Below are 17,554 nucleotides of genomic sequence, written 5' to 3' on the forward strand. Positions count from 1 at the left end.
GCTCTGATAGAGTTGCTTAGTGAAGTTTCGACCTTGAGGTAGGTTTGACTATTTCTCTTATAGACTGAGATGAGTGATTAACCTAATCTTAGGAAGACAACTGTGAAATGAATGGTAGTATGTATTGATCTCCCCAATTTAATTCGTATGATGCCTTATTGTGATGTTTAGCCTTTATGGAGGCTTGTGTGTTATTGTTAATTGTTGTGGGAAGTTTGTGATATTTGAGTAATTATCCGAGCGAGAGGTTGTGTGACTTGAATTTATATTTGACATGGAAATGCCCGAGTATGAACTTGAGTTGATTTTTAAACCACCTCTAAGAAAATTAATAAAATGCTCTTCTAGGTGGTGAAAGGTTGGCTTTAAGTGGTTTCCTCCACTACTCCTATCCTTTGAGAATATGCTTCATAACCTGTTGAGTTTGACAACTTAATACTATTTGAAATCCTTGATGAGCTTCTTATGTCCTTATGGTGTATGTATTGTGAAGTATTCATTCTCATGAAGCATATCATGGTTCATGAAAATATGAGAAAGTGGAGAAATACTATTCTTTTAAGAAAGAAAATGTGACATCTTACTTATATCATTGACCATGCTGAGGTGGAAGGTTGATTTGATATTGAGATATTGAGATTGGTAAATGGACTATAAGTCTCCATGGGTCTTTCTCTAGAAGCTAGAGGCGTGGCAAGGTGTATACGGTAGGTTGTGCGACAATCTTGGTACCACCACATCATCTCATCATTTTATCATCTCATTACATCACATTGGTTAGTCTTTTTGTATTAAGTAGTTTATATATGTTTTGAGTTCATTATTCTCTACCCTCTTATGTGTTTACTTTATTCACGCCATTCTATATAAATTGATGACAAATATGTCGGAATGAGACTTTTCTATGTGCAGGTTGAAGTATTCAAAATTTATTTCTTAAGCCTCTTTAGTTTCTTATACTCATTGGCCTAACCTACTAAGTACATGTGGATTGTACTCACCCCCTACTTTTTTTATCCCTTTGTGAAAGATCCTAGTCAGAGTGAGCCTCGTAGTTGTTGAGTAGATACAATACAGTTCTCTATATTTGAGTTTATGGTGAGATCCTGCTTTCCGATTCATCATTAGTCTTCATCTATCGCTTAAAGTCTTTAAATTTCTTTTTCAGAGACTGGAGATATATTTCAGATTCTTGAAATGTATTAGATTCTCTTTATACGTATGGTGCAAAGATTTGGGATATGTTTTGGTTATTTTATTGTTTGTGGCTTGACTTCAATTTGGGAGTATCATATGTGTTTTCTTTTGGATTACACCCCATTTTAAGGTTTTTGGTTGTGTGCCATTATGACCTTGGATTTTGGATCATAACAGTCATCCACACAGATGTCCTTGGATAGATCCCCCCCCCCCCCCTCAATTTCTTCTGAGTCGAGCTTGTCGCATAGGGCTTACCTAGTGTTGGTACATCTTATGTGTTATTTTGTAGGCTATTACACAGTGAGGAGTTCACCCTGTGCACTAAAAGTTCTCACAACAGAGTTCTCACCCCGAGGGACAGTGGTTGCAACAGAAGTTGTAGCAGTTGCGGGTTATCCTGAGATTTTCAAATAAAGTGCTCACCTAAAGAAAAGAGATTGCGATAGAGGTTGTAGCGGTTGTGGGTTATCAGTAAATATAAATACACTTTGATCAAGGAGTAGAGGGGGAGCAGGAGATAAAACACATTATCATACTAATAGGAGCCATAAATTTCTAGGTCCATGCACGATTTGTGTAAGACTAGTAAAGTATTCTTTTACGCCTAAACAGCTATGTATGAAAATGTGTGGATCACTACATCTACCATAGATGAAGACTCGATCTTGATTTGTGAAAAACTTATGGATCACCACCGGAGAACACGGTTTCTTGATATGTAGAGGACTTGTACATCACCACTGGAGAAGAAAAACCATATCACGTATTTGAACCAACATCAAAATAAAATGGCCTTGGGTCAATGGTAAAGTTTTCTCATTATGCTTTATATGTAGTCTACATCACACCTCTTGAGGTGCGGACCTTCCTCATATCTGCTTATAACATGAGATGCTTTGTGTACCGAAGTGCCTTTTTACTACCTCATCGGCATAATAACCTTATTATAGGCTAAAGCTAACATTGAAGAGGAAATGATAGAAACCTAAGTTGGATCTGGAATATTGAGCATAACAAAAGCTTAAACAATTTACATGTAGCTACTTTGTCACAATAGACCACAAATACATAAAACAAAGTTAATAATTACCACTCCAACACAGGCTAAGAAGTGTGGTTGAAATGAAATTAGTAAGTCAAAATAGACTCCAAAGGAGAAATAGAAATGATCAGTCAGGAAATAACTAATACTCAACACTGAATTACACGCGCTACTGAAAGGGAAAACCTTAGCTTTTCCTCATGGATTGTATCCTCTTAAATTTGAAACAGAATTGATTCGGGCACTACAAATGCAAATTAATGAATAGGATCAGTTTGACATTGAACCACCTGGGAATGGAACCAGCCTGCATTGATGCCCATCCACTACTCTTTTTGAAGAACCACCTGCAAATGTAGTGGATACCTATGATACTTACTAATAAAGTAGGAACCTACTTCCCAAGGAAAATAAAATATAATTAATGGTGAATCTCATAATTTAGAAAACCTAAGCTCCACAGCAGCATTAAGATAATGACCAAGTTATATCATCCTCCACTCCAGATATATAGAAGTCCATGCATAGACATTTTGGCTAGTCGTAGGGAGATATTTCGTCCGGAAAATTTTCAAATTATGACCAAACAAAAAGTCATACCAACCCATTGAATTCCATCCATAAATGGAACAGAAGATCAAAGTCATGATGACAGAGGAAGAAGGAGCCTTGAACTTGATATGCAGAGATATCCACCCCATTCATGAGATGGTGTGCAAGAGGAGATGATGTATTACATAACAAAATGTTCTCATTTTGCTTAATACACAATGTGTACGCCAAATTCCTTAAACCGAGCACCAACAAATGGAGTCATTGAAATGCTCATAGAGTCTCCAGTATCCAAGTGATGTCCTATTTCCCGAAGGCATAGTCTCAACAGGAAAGCTAGTAACCTTCATTGCACCTTTGCTCCAATTGTGAAGGAGATTGTTGGCATGAAAGAAACCTTTCCACGGTCAACAGTCGATTCTCCCATTGGGTTTGGGAGACGCTCGTAAATTAAATCAAACAAAACAGAATAAATTAAGATATTTTTTATTTTTACTTTTACTTTTGTTATTATTATTATTTTTATTTTTATTCTATTTTTTGCGTTTCTTTTTTCCTCTTTTTACCTTCTCATCGAGATATACAAATGCATGTATGCCTTCATCAAAAAAAAAGGGAAAATCAACAAGAAATTTTCATATAACTAAATTTACTTTTATCGATGAATAATTTTAGAACGAATTTTGATGACCCATTTGTGTAGCAAAATAGAGATAGATGGAGTATTTTTTAATTAATTTTTTTTTGCAGCTCTATCATTATTTTTAGAACATCCATAATAAATTTTATATGAAAATAAGTGAAAAGAATAATTTTAACCATAAATACAAATTAGCTGTTGAATAAAAAAAAGGAGAAAAAAAAAACTCGTGAGAAGGATATTCTGCATTAACCGTAAATTTTCCAACGTATGTATATATACACACAGAAACAAGAAGATAAAAGATAAAAGTTATTTTTACCCCTTCTATCAATAAATTTAACAAATATATGCCTCTTTGAAAAGCCCCAAATCAATTAAAATTACTCAATTTTATTTAAATTATCAAATTTTAATTCGACCCGACCCACTTAATAATCCCGACATTCTGGATGAAGGGAAACTTCCCCGCGTGTTTGTGTATATATATTAGCATCTTCTCTCTGTTTCCTTCATAAATTCATAACACACAGAGTGCAGAAAAAGGAAACAAGAAGATAAAGATTTAGTTTAACCGTTTTCTGGAAATGAGTAATTCGTGGGAGCGTCGTTACAGGATGGATCTATTGATAGTGAATCTTCGTGAGAGTAGTATTCGCGGAAATGTTCTTGTTGAACTCAACAAATTCATCATACATCAATCAACTGAAGCAATGCGCATGGATCTTGGATTTCACTTGTGGAACTCTGAACTTACATTCCCCATACTTTTACAGGTATATGATCGAATCGCTTCATTGTATTCGATGTGTGAAATTATCTTATGGATCTATAATTTTGATTTTAGGAAGTAGTAGCAGTGTACCCCAAGCTTTTAGACCCAACAATATTAACTATGACGGAAACTACTCGACTTTGTAATGCTCTTAATGTAATTCAGGTGAATTCACTTTTTTCTGTTTCTGATGATTTTCATATAGTGAGTGCCTCTTTGATGATATTAATCTTTTACGAGTGCTGCAGTGTATGGCTTCACATCCAGATGCAAGAATCGGCCTCCTCAGAGGTAGCAACAGATTGCTTTGTTTAGATTGTGATACGGAACAAGACTAATTTCAGTGTTTCTTATGCAGCAAACATACCGTATTTTCTTAATCCATTTCTCCAAGTTTCTGAAAATGTGATGAGGCTTCTGCAAGGTGTGACGCTTAGCATCTTGGATCTTATTGCTGAACTAGCAAAGGTCATACTTTAATGCATCAGTCTTTCAAGTTAATTTCATAATCTGATCCTAATTCTGACTTTGTTGTGCAGTTTGATGAGTCGTATGGACAAGAAATTCTTCTTTTATTGCTAGACACACAAGTAGTTCATTTATGCCTGCACTGCATCCTTCATGGTCATCAACAGATACGGAAGGTTAGTGAGACCAAACCTTTTGACTGTCTTTTTCAACCTATGTTTTCTGAATTACTATGTCTGTGCAGGTTGCAACATTCATACTTGTGAAAATCTTGATGCAAGAGAAAGGGCTAAAATATTGTTGTACTCTCCCCGCTCGTTTTCTGTTAGTGATACAAGTCCTGCATCAACTGGTAGACAAATTTACTTGTGATGAAATCCCTTGCTTACAGCAGATAAAATGTGTTGTTCAATGCTACCTGTGTCTTTCGCGAGTAGCATGGGTAGGCGGGTAATTTGTTCTTTGTCTGTCCCTGCTGCTCTTATGGTGAATTAGTCTCTAAATTATCAACAACATTATTGTTTCATTTGATCTTTCCCTTCATGATACAGGATATATGATGCAGTGAGAACCCATTTTCCACAACAGCTAATTGACAACACTTTTGGCAACATTACTCGTGTGAGTCCATCGTCTTGTTTCTCTCCGGTGCAGATCAACATACCTCTAGCTAATTATGGACTAAACCAAAATATAGTTTATGATATTAAGTAGTAATTATTTGCAGGACGATCTGGAGATTCCAAATATGCTGCATCAGCTAGTGTTGAATCTAACTCGTCAACCACCACAATAATTGGTAGCAGAAGTGTTGGGAAGGAATAGTAGAAAGAGGTAGCATATATAGAGAACAGTTTTTGCAGCTTTACTATGTAATGATTTTGAATATGAACGTCTAACTAGTCTTACTGCTTGCTGAATGAGCATTCTCCTTTTGCTATTTTCCACAAAATCATAAAATTGTCCATCTACATGAAAATGACAGCTAAAAATACGACTAGCAACCAAGGGTCTGGCTTAGTGATCGATGATAAAGTGAATTGAGCATCATGAAGTCTCATGTTCAAATCCCAACAGAGACAACATATATATTTGTATTTGACAGACTCCATTTTCATTCTCATTGTGAGATATTCATAGACACCCACCCAGAGAACAAAAGTACAACTTAGTGTATGTTGAAGATTAAAAGTGCAATAGAAATCGAACAAAATTGCTATTAAAATTGAAAACAGCAAGGGTATATAGAAATAGAACTTGTTTTAACATTACTAAACACCACTATAAGAAAATTTTGAATTACATGAGTATTTTCCTGGGAATTAATATGAGAATTTGCAGGAAAATAAGTTTCCTATCGAATTTCATACTAAGTCCCAAAAAAATCTCCATGTAATTCAGAGTTTTCTGAACTCTAATTAGACTTAAGTGGAAGGGCTAAAAGTGATCTGTGACTAAAGTTTCAAGCAAAATAGAGCTTTGACACCAGCTAGAGCAAGAATAGATGCTGGAATTCCCCACAATGAGTCACCACATATTAGAGCAGAAGCCATTGCAAATCCAAAATCTTTAGCCTTCTGCTTGTTATACATTTGCCAAACTAATAGGATCGATGAGCCTAGACACTTTTCGATAGCAAAGTAGCCTCCAAGGTAAAATGGTATGGCCATGCACATTGGACTTGGAATGAATCGATAAATTAGTCTCAAATTTCTTCAGCAGTTGAGAGTCACTAAGTTGATGAGAATAGCAGCCAGAAAGAAACAAATAGAGAGGTTGAGGCAATGTTTGGGTAGACTTCCAAGTAGGGTGATTCCATGCAGGCAGGGTATGAACCTTCTGGATAGGCAGTTGTAGAAGACTAGAGGGGTTATTACAGAGCCCATGGCAGTTGGCTTAAGAACATGGAACGCGGGGATGTAAGGGTTAAGAAACCAGTCTTGAAATCTCCCATCAAGCCAGAAATTGTGTCTAGTATACTCATCATCAAACCACATATTCGTCTTTGAATGCATTCTCTGTTGATGATTCCCCTCTCAATTCTAGATCAGCATTATCTCCAACCATTATTAATTATGTTTGAACCAACAAACGAACAAAGAAGTTGAGAAAGTATAATGTGTTACGTCTATTATATATATATATATAAGAAATAGTGTTTCCTCATTTGAGATGGAATGGGAATTAACAATAATTGTTTCCAAAATTATTAGCAAAGGTTTTTTTGTATCATCAACCCGTAACTAATATCAACAGCCTGAACTTTGATTCACAAGTCAATTAGTCAATCATCTAAACATAAATATCACAACCCCTACACTTCACAAATGATATATACACCATGTTCATCATAAAATAGAAATAGTAGCAAGAATTGAAGTAATTTCTACATTGATCTCTTTGTTTGACACGTTCAAATCTAAAATTGATGTTTGAGAATTTAATAATAGTTTATGTCGAGAAGAGAAAAGGTGTCGGACTAGAGAGACAAAGAGTCTAGCTTTTATTGCCTACGTTAGAAAGTAATACTAAATTTTAGGAAATAAAGTTGGTAGTCATTGTTATATAATTACAAGTAAAATTGTAATTTTAATGTAATTTATTAGGTTAAACCAAAATCACGAAGTAGTAAATCAAATCGATAACCCAATAATAATTTTTACTAAAGCATTAACTTAATACCGATAAAACAACAGTGATTTTTTTCAGTTCAATATATCGGTTAAATTGATTTTTGGACACCCCTAGAAGAGTACAACTTCATTTTGCATTAATACACTCCTTTTCTTGGGTGGGAATATAGAAACATAACATAAAAGAATAGAAGATCAAGTTTTAAATAATTATATATTCTCAACGATCCCCCTTTTACTTTTTGGAGAATGCAACACTAAGAAAGCACCTACAATCTAGTAATGAACCTTCATCAGGACAACACACAGACCAAAACATCAAGTTAAAAGATCATATACCAATCGAAAGCCAACAGGAGTGAGATTTCAAAGTACATCTCCAAAATTATTTTGAGCAAATATTAGTCCATACAGAAATTGACAAGTTGAAGTACCTAGGTGTAGTAATTTAAAACAGAAATCAACCCAACCCACTCAGGAAGAATTTAATTGTCTTCCTTCCAAGATTATTACAGGGCTCTAAATACTTCATGGTACAAACTTTGTGCGTGGCCTGCCCCACTCATCATCATGCAAATGCTGTCAATCATTATCAGTGTTAATACTCATCAAAATATATTATAATACAACAAAACAGTAACAACTAGCTGTATTAATAATAATGATAATATCTCCAATACAGGAAAAGTAGCAAAAAACAGTCTTTAAGCTACATTGACACAAATACAACTTGGATTTAGAACTGCAGTTTGATGTTTATTAAAACCGGTAACAAAATTCATATGATATCACAAATATACGAGATGTAGGACTCAAATACATAGCACATGTAATGTCTCTTCGGCTGATATAATGCAAGCTAATACTACGAAGAAACTGTAAAGAGTGGACATGGTTCATAATAGGAGGCAACTAAGTTCTAATATACAGACCACAAAAAGAGGGAAGCTAAACCGTCAAAACAAATTCTGTCCCAATAAATGGGAAAAAGCAAAGTAACTACTCTTCCATACAACTTCAGAAATCCTATTTTGACTGGTCGTAGGCCAATATCAACAACATTCTCAATCCCAAATTAATTGGGGTCAGTTCCATGAGCCATCTGTATACATTTCAGAGGCGGGCCTATGTATAAAGCTCGAGTGCAATGGCACTCATGAAATTGTCAAAAAATTATGTGAACGTATGAAGATATTTGTCCAAAAGCTTATATATATTCTGCTAGGTACCCACAACACAAATCACAATTGGGGCACACTGGATAAGAGTTGCTTAAAACTCTACTAATGCAGATTGATTATCACTTCTTTCTTTGGGCCACAAGGGGTCCCTTTTATTCTTCTTTTTTAATCTCTCATTTTTCTCTCTTCTTGTTGCTACTCAAAAGACACCCTCAAAGAGACCAAGAATTGTCAGTATTAAGCTTGACAATTGAAATTGAAAAAGGTTTGATCAGTTTAAAGGAAAATTACTTTAAGTCCACCAAAGAGAACACCTAAACTTCTAAACTTTTTTTCCCACAAATTACTCCAAAATGTTCTTTATTAAAAGAAAATAGAAGTTGTCAAAAAGGCACATAAATAACTTGTCTTCCAAGGTAAATTCAAGATTCTATAAAACTAGAAGTTCACCAAATTCCATAAATTCAGGCTATGCTGGGTTTAAGGAGAGGTAAGGCTAGGCCGACAAAGTATTGGACAGAGATAATTAGACCATACATGGCACACCTGCAACTTAGTGACGACATAACCCTAGATAGGAAGATCTGGAGGTGGAGGTAAAGGATCAGGGTAGAAAGTTAGTCAGTAGTCGAGTGTTGTTTAGTTTCCCTTATCAAAAGTATTATTATTTGTAACTCTCCTACTACTGTATTCTTCAATTTTGCTATTGCATGTTGTTTTCTTTGCTTCATTTATGTAAAATTTGTGGTTGCTACTATTCTTTTCTCCAATATATTCTATATGGTTTCTTCACTGTTGTATTTTCTTCTATTATTGATTTTGATGTGCTTCTCTTCCTAGTAACAACTTCTCTATTTCACAAGGTGGGGGCGGCCACATACACACTTGTGGGATTACACGGGATATGTTGTTGTATCTCTATACAGACACACAAATCATTAACCACAATAAGAACACCTAACATAAGTAAAGACATATGTTAACAGGAACCACAATAAGAACACCTAACCTAAGTAACGACATATGTTATGTTAATGATATCAAAAGAGATATTAAAAGAACGGAACTGGGATACGGATAAAATATAATAAGATATAGCCACTTTAAGGTTCCCTCTCAACAAAGTGTAAGAGATATTAAAAGAACGGAATTGGGATATGGATAAAATATAATAAGATATAGCCACTTTAAGGTTCCCTCTCAACAACGTGTAACGGAACTTCTAGTTCTATCATCAACTATTGTTTTGAATCTAAGAGAATGTTTGATGTCCTGCAAGTTCAAAAAAAAGAGAATGCTTGATGTCCTGAATTGTTTATTGTTTTAACAAGGTCATATAACAACAACACTATGTCAATTATTATCTCTTAATAGGTATGTCAAGTCAAAAATGGACAAGTAAATAGGGCCAGAGGGAGTATAATTCAAATTCTCTAAATTGTATTAGATACGAAGTCTAACATTGGATTTTAAACACAAGCAAACTCCACTAAATTGTTTTATTTTCCAAGTATAACGCACAAACCATTGATATATATTATGCCCCACAAAAGGCGTCATATGTTTATAAAAATGTCTATCCTTTAAACAACAAAGATAATACAATAAAAGAAACATAAGATTTTTTTACCTCAAAACTTTCAAGTATTGATATGATCATTTCAACAAAAATACTTCCGATCATCTCACAACTTATTGTAAATGACCTTCTATAATTTCATTTGTGCAACGAATATGTTATGCCGACAAGGGTGTAGTTTTGCAATGACATAACAAATTGTAACCACATCAAAGATAATATTTCTTAATTGAATTAGCATGCATTTCAAGATCACAGCACAAAGTGGGTCATCTATCCTAACATTTGTAAAAACATTTAGTCAAACCTCATTATAACGATCATTAGTAATGATGCATTTCACTATATCGGCCTGCTTTTCTCCAGAACCGAGTTTTTATGTCATATTTTACTTCTCTATAACAACATTGTACCTATGATAGCACTATCACTCATTATATCAACACCCTCTTTGTCCAATTACCCCTCTATAACAGCCATAACATTATACAAGAAATATATTATGTATAAACAAAATATAAAATATTTATGGTAACCGTCCTTACTGTCATGCACATAGTAAAATTCAAGTACAAATATCTAAAAGGAAAAAATGCATATGGTGACCATAACTTCACGTGATGAACGTCAAATATATATTTGTGTGTGTGTGTGTGCATATAATACACACACACACACACACATATATATATATATATCATCTCACTGTAGTAGCCATGAAACTTTCAGACAAATGTTGCCACCATAGAGAGGTTTGATTGTATTTCACACTTCACAGAAGCCAAAGAATATAGAGATTACAAATAAGGAAGTTAAAAGGTAGAACCTGTTTATATTGGAACTTTCTTAATTTCTCACTTTGACTTTGATATCATTTCTTTTTTATTATTAAAAATTGCAATACCAATTGATACACTGACATCGAATGAAAGATTGTGATACAATTCTCGCTTGTTGCCTAGCTATTTGAGACGAGAATCATCAAAGAAGCCAACAATTGTAAATTTTTGTTTCCATATTCATCATCAACTTCATGATCAATGAGACAATTATAAGAACCAGAGGATCAAGAAACCTCACCTTCTATTATTCTAATCTTAGCAAGTCTCTTTCACCACCCACCCAATTATCCGCACTCCAAAAAGAAGTGAACCTGAGAAAATGGGCGTGGTTGAATGAAGAACACAGGCAGCTGTTACTTGATTTTCTAACTGAAGAAAGGTTGGAACTGAAGGAATTGACCAAATATTAAGCTATTCCTCCATAACTAATAATGTCATGAAAGAAACAGATGGAGATTGATGAGAAGTTACACTTGCCACTTAATGAATTTATGGAAGTTTGAACTCGCAGCTGTGGGAGCACTTGTGTGTGCCATTTCCACACAAAAAAAATTCATGGGTGAATGAATACAACAACATACCCAGTGTAATCCCACTAAGTGGGGTCTGGGGAGGGTGGATAGAGTATATGATTTCTCAAAATACATTTTTTGATTGTTGGGGAAAAAATGGATGAAGAACACAAAAATTGAAATGTAAAACACATCAAATGACACTTCCCTATGAGTAAATATTTGATCCCTCTCCTTCTCCAGAGTAATATGGGATTGTATTCCAAATACTCGAAGCCTTTTGAATTTTACACTAACTGGAGAAATTCTTCGGCAAGAATATTTCAGATTCGGAGAAAGATGGTGCTTTTTAGAAAGAGAAAAATAATGCAGAAAATACATGTACGGCTTTGGATTATTATTACCTCGACTCTCTACCTCTGAATTAGGTAAGGTCTTCAAACAGTCGCAAGTTCGAGTAATAATCAAAGCTAATAAACAAAAACCCTCAAGTAAATTATCATTTTCCATCTAAAATCGACAAGCATAACATCAAACAACAAGGCAAATCATACATTTTACATAAACAAAGGGTAAAACGGCGGCATAAACACATCAGATTATACATAATGATAACAAGAGTAATTAGGGCTCAAAAAAAACAGATCTGCTGCATACGCATCAATATAAATGCACAAAAAACGAATGGATAAAAATCTGAAATCGGAGGTACTTACGAACTCTTTGACGATGCCTTTGTACACCAATACAGGGATTGCGATACCGAAGATACCTACAATCGCTAGGTTTCGTCGAGTCCATCGAAAGTTGAGCTCCAGATTCTCCCTTGCGGCTCCCCATTCTTCGATCCACTTGTTCTTGTTGTACTCCATTCCCCCACCCATTTTTCCTCTCTCGTCTTCAGCTTTGCCTCTTGAGATTTGAGAATTTTGGATAGTCGCTGAGGGTACCTCTATTACTCTGTTTATACCGAAATGACTATAATGACCTCCTCGGTCTCTCGCTCTAATTCCGATGAAACCCAAACAGCTGTTTTTAGTTTTCTTTTAAAGCCCAAATAATTATGCTATACATTATATACATACTTATAAGGGAAAATTAGCTATATAGACATAACATAAAATATATTTAGTTAAGATAATAACACTTTAAAATATTTATTTAAAATATTATAATAAGAATATTTTTAAAAATAACTTTATTCACATTTGTTATCTTTGAAATTTTTTATTATTATTTAAAAGATCCATAATTGGACCAAACTCTAATCAATAAGAAATTTAAAATAAAAAATAAATATAATACTCCTCATTTGTTTCTCCATTTTTCATGTCATTGTCTAAAAGAAATTCCCACCTTTCAAGTTTTCGGGTTTTCTTTATTCTTCGAAGAAAAGTTATTCAAAATTTGATTCTTCAACAAAATCTATGCATTAATTTAAGGATTTTCTTGGTTGATAAATAATCACTATACATTATTTCATCAAATATCAAATATGGTTAAGATAATTTTGATTACATTTTTAGATTTCATTTGATTTGTTTTCAATTTCACCGTTTATATTTCGCATTGTCCATGTTACGAATTTTCCGTCGATATTTTCAATTTTTATGCAAGTTTGTTTACATTTTCAGTCAATTTTTTAAGAGATTTTTACTCCAAAAATGTCGATTCTGCAAATAAAATGGCTCAAGAGAGGAGATCTAAGTTTTCTTCATGGTTCTATCCGCATTCAAGTTCAAGATAGCAATGTCAGGGTAAACACACCTGTAATCATTTAAAATTTATTAAATATAAATTTATAAAATAATTCGGATTATATTGAATTCATTAATATATTAATCCAAATAAATATTGTGGATTGATATAATTGAGTTAAATATTTAAGTCCAATAAATATGGATTTAATTAATTGATTTGGGCTACATTGGATGAACCCAATCTCATCTCATTCTAGAGCCCATCTTGGCGCCACGTGTGCAGATGATGTGGCATGCCAAGTCAAATAAGAAAACCAATAGAATCATGACATGTGTCATGATTCTAACTTCTTGTTTAGAATTTTCTGTCTCTTTTCTGAATTATGAGGACCCCTACTTATAGTTTTAGTATAGAGGAGTTGCGATTGGAATAGGATTCCGTTCAGCCAATCAGATTGAAGTGACATGACATTTGGGCTTTATAGAGATTGTAACACTCACATTTGAAATAATAAAATTGATTGTTGCTGTAATTTTCCATTCTTGATTATTGTTTTCTCGACGAGAATTTTATTGTCTACGAATTCTGGCACGCCCAGTGGGACAATCTGCCTCTCATCTCAACTTTTCAAACGTCAAAGAATATCAAGATGACTTCCATGAACAACAACTCTCGATCAACCGCCTCTAAGGTCACTAGCTCCAAGTTCTCTACTGAAGTTGAAGACATCCTTGGTGTTACCTTCGGAAGTTTTGGAGTTGTTACGAGAAGCAAGGCTGCTACACTAGGACAACAAATGCTTCAAGTGTCGTGTGCGTCAACTCCTATTTTTGGGTCTTCGACTCCAAAAGGAGCAAGTTCCTCCACAAATTCTCTTAAAGGAGGAAGTAGTGTTGCTGAAAAGATCAAGAAGACATTGGCTCTACTTGAGCAATCTGGTTCCAAGAACTCTACCACAAGGGAGAACTGTGATTCAACTTGTGAATCATCTCCACGTATATCGCGTAATGTGAGTCCACTGAAAATTAACTTACGCGACAATCCATGTTACTCTCCTGCATCTCCGATGATCATGCAAACGATGGTGACTGCTGCTTCCTCTCCTGAGGAACAACTCGCAAATCTGACGAAGTTGGTTGAAGGATTGACGAAACATGTACAACACCAAGAATCTCGAATTGACAAGTTGATGGACAGGATAGAAGGACTTTTATATGGAGATGCGAGCCATGCACCGGGAAAGGGCATTGAAGTTCAAGAAATCGAAGATCCTGCTAAGAAAGCCCCGTTTGTTAAAGAGATGCCAGTTTCTTCTGAAGGAATGATCTCACTCGATCGCTTGAAGGAGTTTATTGAAGGAACTATCAAAGATAAGCATGAAGTCTCCACCAAGTCTTCTCATATGTATGCTAAGCCATACACTGCTAGGATTGATAACTTTAAAATGCCTGCTGGTTATCAACCTCCCAAATTTCAACAATTTGAGGGAAAAGGAAATCTGAAACAACATGTCGCGCACTTCGTGGAGACATGTAATAATGCTGGAACATATGGAGACTATCTTGTCAAACAGTTTGTCCGCTCTCTAAAAGGAAATGCCTTTGATTGGTACACGGATCTCGAACCTAACTCTATTGATAGTTGGGAGCAACTAGAGCATGAGTTTCTCAATCGCTTCTATAGCACAAGGCGCACGGTGAGCATGGTAGAACTCACGAATACTCGCCAAAGGAAGGATGAACCGGTCATAGATTTCATAAATCGATGGAGGAAAGCGAGCCTAAATTGCAAGGACATGCTTAGTGAAGCTTCTGCAATCGAAATGTGTATTCAAGGAATGCACTGGGAGCTTCTTTACATCTTGCAAGGAATAAAACCAAAATCTTTAGAGGATTTATCTACTTGCGCTCATGATATGGAGTTGAGCATGACATCTGCCGGAAAAGATATGACTATTGTCCATGATCCTCGCAAAGGAAGGGACAAGCAGGAACCCAAAAGATGGAGCATGTTTCTGCCCAGAAATGGCAATAAAGAATCCATGAGTGTAAATGTGTCACCCGCAAAGTTCACCACGAATGAGGGTGTAAAACAAAATGTGAGAACGACTTTCCAAGCACGTTGAAATCAAAAGTCGACGCTAAGGGAGATGCAAGGAAAAAAGTATCCCTTCTTAGATTCTAACGTTTCTGAAATTTTTGATGAATTGCTTGAGTTAAAGCTCATTGACTAGCCAGAGATGAAGCGACCCGATGAAGCTGGAAAAACTGATGACCCAAATTATTGCAAGTATCATAGACTTGTGAGTCATCCTCTTGAAAAATGTTTTGTCTTTAAGGATAGAGTGATGCGATTGGCTAACGAAAATAAAATTATCCTTGATGATGAGAAGGCTAGTTCTAACCATACCTCTATCACGTTTGGGTCACTGGATCCGGTCCAAATATATATCTCTGAAAAGCATGAAGAAGAGCCAGTAGACCAGGACGTTGACATATAGATGGTGATGAGGGTTGGATCCTTGTAACTAGCAGAAGACACAACAAGTCAAGCTTACGAAAAGAATTATCCGAGCAACCGGTTAGAGGAAAAACGGTGAAGAAATTAGAGAAGCAAAAATCAATCAAGCGCCCCAAAAGGGCAAAGGTTGAAGTGCATCACTACCAAAAACCTCGACGTCTTGTGACTCTAGAGGAATTCTTGCCAAGCTCGTTCGACACAAAGTCTACTCAGGGCAATGTCTAGGCATCATGTTTCAATGTGGATAAAGGACAAACAATGAAGGTGCCTCCTACGGTAAAAAAAGGAACAACGAGTGAATCCTCACCAAAAGTGTCTCCTGGGGAAGAAGAAAAAGAAACAAGGGAAATCTCAGAAATGATGTCTCTTTCATCTTCTGAAAAATCTATTGAACTTTCTTTCCAAGAAGCACATGTCTGTGTACTAAAATCACATTTACAAATAACGATTTTCTATTTGGTGAAGCACTACACAATCGTCCTTTGTATATGGTGGGCCATGTGCTGGAGAAGAAAATAAATAGAATCTTAATAGATGAAGGATCTGGAGTCAACATTTTGCCTATCAACACATTGAAGGAACTTGGCATCACGACTGGGGAACTTAGTGAAAGTCGTCTGTTGATACAAGGATTTAATCAAGGCGGGCAGAGGTCCATAGGCTCTATTAAATTAGAGATCCACATGGGAGATTTGCGATCAAGCGCATGGATGCATGTGATTGACGCAAAGACATCATACAATATATTACTTGGTAGGCCTTGGGTACATGAGAATAGAATTGTCTCATCTTCATACTATCAATGTTTGAAATATCTTGAAGGTGGAATTGAAAGAAAGATAGTTGCAGATGATAATCCTTTCACCGAAGTGGAGACACACTTTGCGGATGCAAATTCTATATGAGAAGTTATGTTGTTAAAGGGGTCAAATCCAATGACGTCAAATCAATCAAGATTGATAATATCATAAGCAAAAGAATTGATGCAGCTATCGAAAAGGTGAAAATTGACACTATAGACTCTTGTCCCATTCTTAATGAAGGGAAGATCCTGTATTCAAAGAAAAAGCAGACTTCTAGGCTTTGCTATGTTCCAAAAGCAAAGAAAGAACAAGATCAACCATCTAACCTTGAAGAAAATGCATTAAGAGGGTTAGCTCTTCCTATCAGACGGATTGATGCAATAAACTTGTCTTCAAAGTTGCCAGAGAAGTCAGTCGCTCAAGATCAAGTGCTAGATATGGATCTCCCTACAAAGCGCACAAGAGAAGGTTTTGATCTCAATGCCTACAAGTTATTTATGAAGGCAGGATAAAACCCTAGTGAGCCATCAACGCTAGGGAAACTCCCATCAGAAGATACAACTAGGAAAGCGCGTGAAGGCCTAGGTTATAGACACCGTCGCCAATTCGCATTTCCATAAGAAGGGCCAGTAATAATCATATAACTTTTGAAGATGACGTCACTGCTCCCAATAAAAGGCCTTCTGTCTTTGATCGACTTGGTGAAGCAACAACAAGAATTTATGTGTTTGAGAGGTTAGGTCCTCTGAAGAAGAATAACAAGAACCTAAGAAGTTATTTGAAAGTTACAAAGCCTATTTCACATTTGATTCGAAAGGATTTCAGAAGTTTGATTCCTTCTAGGATGAGGCGATGAGTGGAACTTATGGTTTCCTGTAAAGAGGAACTCAAGGCAAAGGTTCATACTGTGGTTTACACCAAAGAGCGCGAGGAAGATGAAGAAAGTGTAGGTTCCTCAAATCATGTTACAATCCAAAATGAGTATGATTCGTTGCCTCAAAAGAAGATTAAGGAAGATGTAGAAGATATTGTCTCGTGTTGTCATATATCAGTCAATGACAATGATCCTGTGGAAGAGGAAGATGCTAAAGATGCTTCACCAGAAC

The 17,554-nt window shown here is 35.5% G+C and overlaps 3 protein-coding genes across 4 annotated transcripts; 2 read left to right on the forward strand and 1 right to left on the reverse strand.

Annotated features, from left to right (window-relative positions):
• The first annotated feature begins 3,755 nt into the window (after positions 1-3,755).
• LOC104647600 (uncharacterized) lies at positions 3,756-5,597 on the forward strand. Of its 2 annotated transcripts, none has more exons than XM_019213798.3 (8): positions 3,756-4,210; positions 4,282-4,374; positions 4,458-4,500; positions 4,568-4,677; positions 4,749-4,853; positions 4,922-5,127; positions 5,229-5,325; positions 5,405-5,597. In XM_019213798.3, the coding sequence occupies exons 1-8, from the start codon at positions 4,022-4,024 to the stop codon at positions 5,471-5,473; spliced, it is 912 nt and encodes a 303-aa protein (XP_019069343.3). In that variant the 5' UTR covers positions 3,756-4,021; the 3' UTR covers positions 5,474-5,597. The 2 variants fall into 2 exon arrangements, with proteins under 2 accessions (XP_019069343.3, XP_069154201.1); XM_069298100.1 differs by having other exon boundaries at positions 3,760-4,210; positions 5,229-5,298.
• A 2,026-nt stretch (positions 5,598-7,623) lies between these two features.
• Positions 7,624-12,469, reverse strand: LOC101263815 (uncharacterized). Its single transcript, XM_004240077.4, has 2 exons — positions 12,141-12,469; positions 7,624-7,889 (listed from the first exon to the last, which is right to left on the reverse strand). The coding sequence occupies exons 1-2, from the start codon at positions 12,306-12,308 to the stop codon at positions 7,839-7,841; spliced, it is 219 nt and encodes a 72-aa protein (XP_004240125.1). The 5' UTR covers positions 12,309-12,469; the 3' UTR covers positions 7,624-7,838.
• A 3,664-nt stretch (positions 12,470-16,133) lies between these two features.
• On the forward strand, positions 16,134-16,550 carry LOC138348962 (uncharacterized). The gene has a single exon (XM_069298579.1). It carries the CDS (start codon positions 16,134-16,136, stop codon positions 16,548-16,550), a length of 417 nt encoding a protein of 138 aa, XP_069154680.1.
• Positions 16,551-17,554: the final 1,004 nt, after the last annotated feature.

This window comes from Solanum lycopersicum, chromosome 5, assembly GCF_036512215.1.
Source record: "Solanum lycopersicum chromosome 5, SLM_r2.1".
NCBI lineage: Eukaryota > Viridiplantae > Streptophyta > Magnoliopsida > Solanales > Solanaceae > Solanum > Solanum lycopersicum.

Excerpts from the sequence above, each read along its gene's own strand:
- LOC101263815 (XM_004240077.4), bottom strand. The coding sequence starts at position 12,308 with ATGGGTGGGGGAATGGAGTACAACAAGAACAAGTGGATCGAAGAATGG. Across the intron at positions 7,890-12,140 it reads AAGGCATCGTCAAAGAGTTC|CATTTGCATGATGATGAGTG; the intron begins GTAAGTACCTCC and ends AATGATTGACAG.
- LOC138348962 (XM_069298579.1), top strand. The coding sequence starts at position 16,134 with ATGGTGGGCCATGTGCTGGAGAAGAAAATAAATAGAATCTTAATAGAT.
- LOC104647600 (XM_019213798.3), top strand. The coding sequence starts at position 4,022 with ATGAGTAATTCGTGGGAGCGTCGTTACAGGATGGATCTATTGATAGTG. Across the intron at positions 4,211-4,281 it reads CATTCCCCATACTTTTACAG|GAAGTAGTAGCAGTGTACCC; the intron begins GTATATGATCGA and ends TTTTGATTTTAG. Across the intron at positions 5,128-5,228 it reads CGAGTAGCATGGGTAGGCGG|GATATATGATGCAGTGAGAA; the intron begins GTAATTTGTTCT and ends TTCATGATACAG.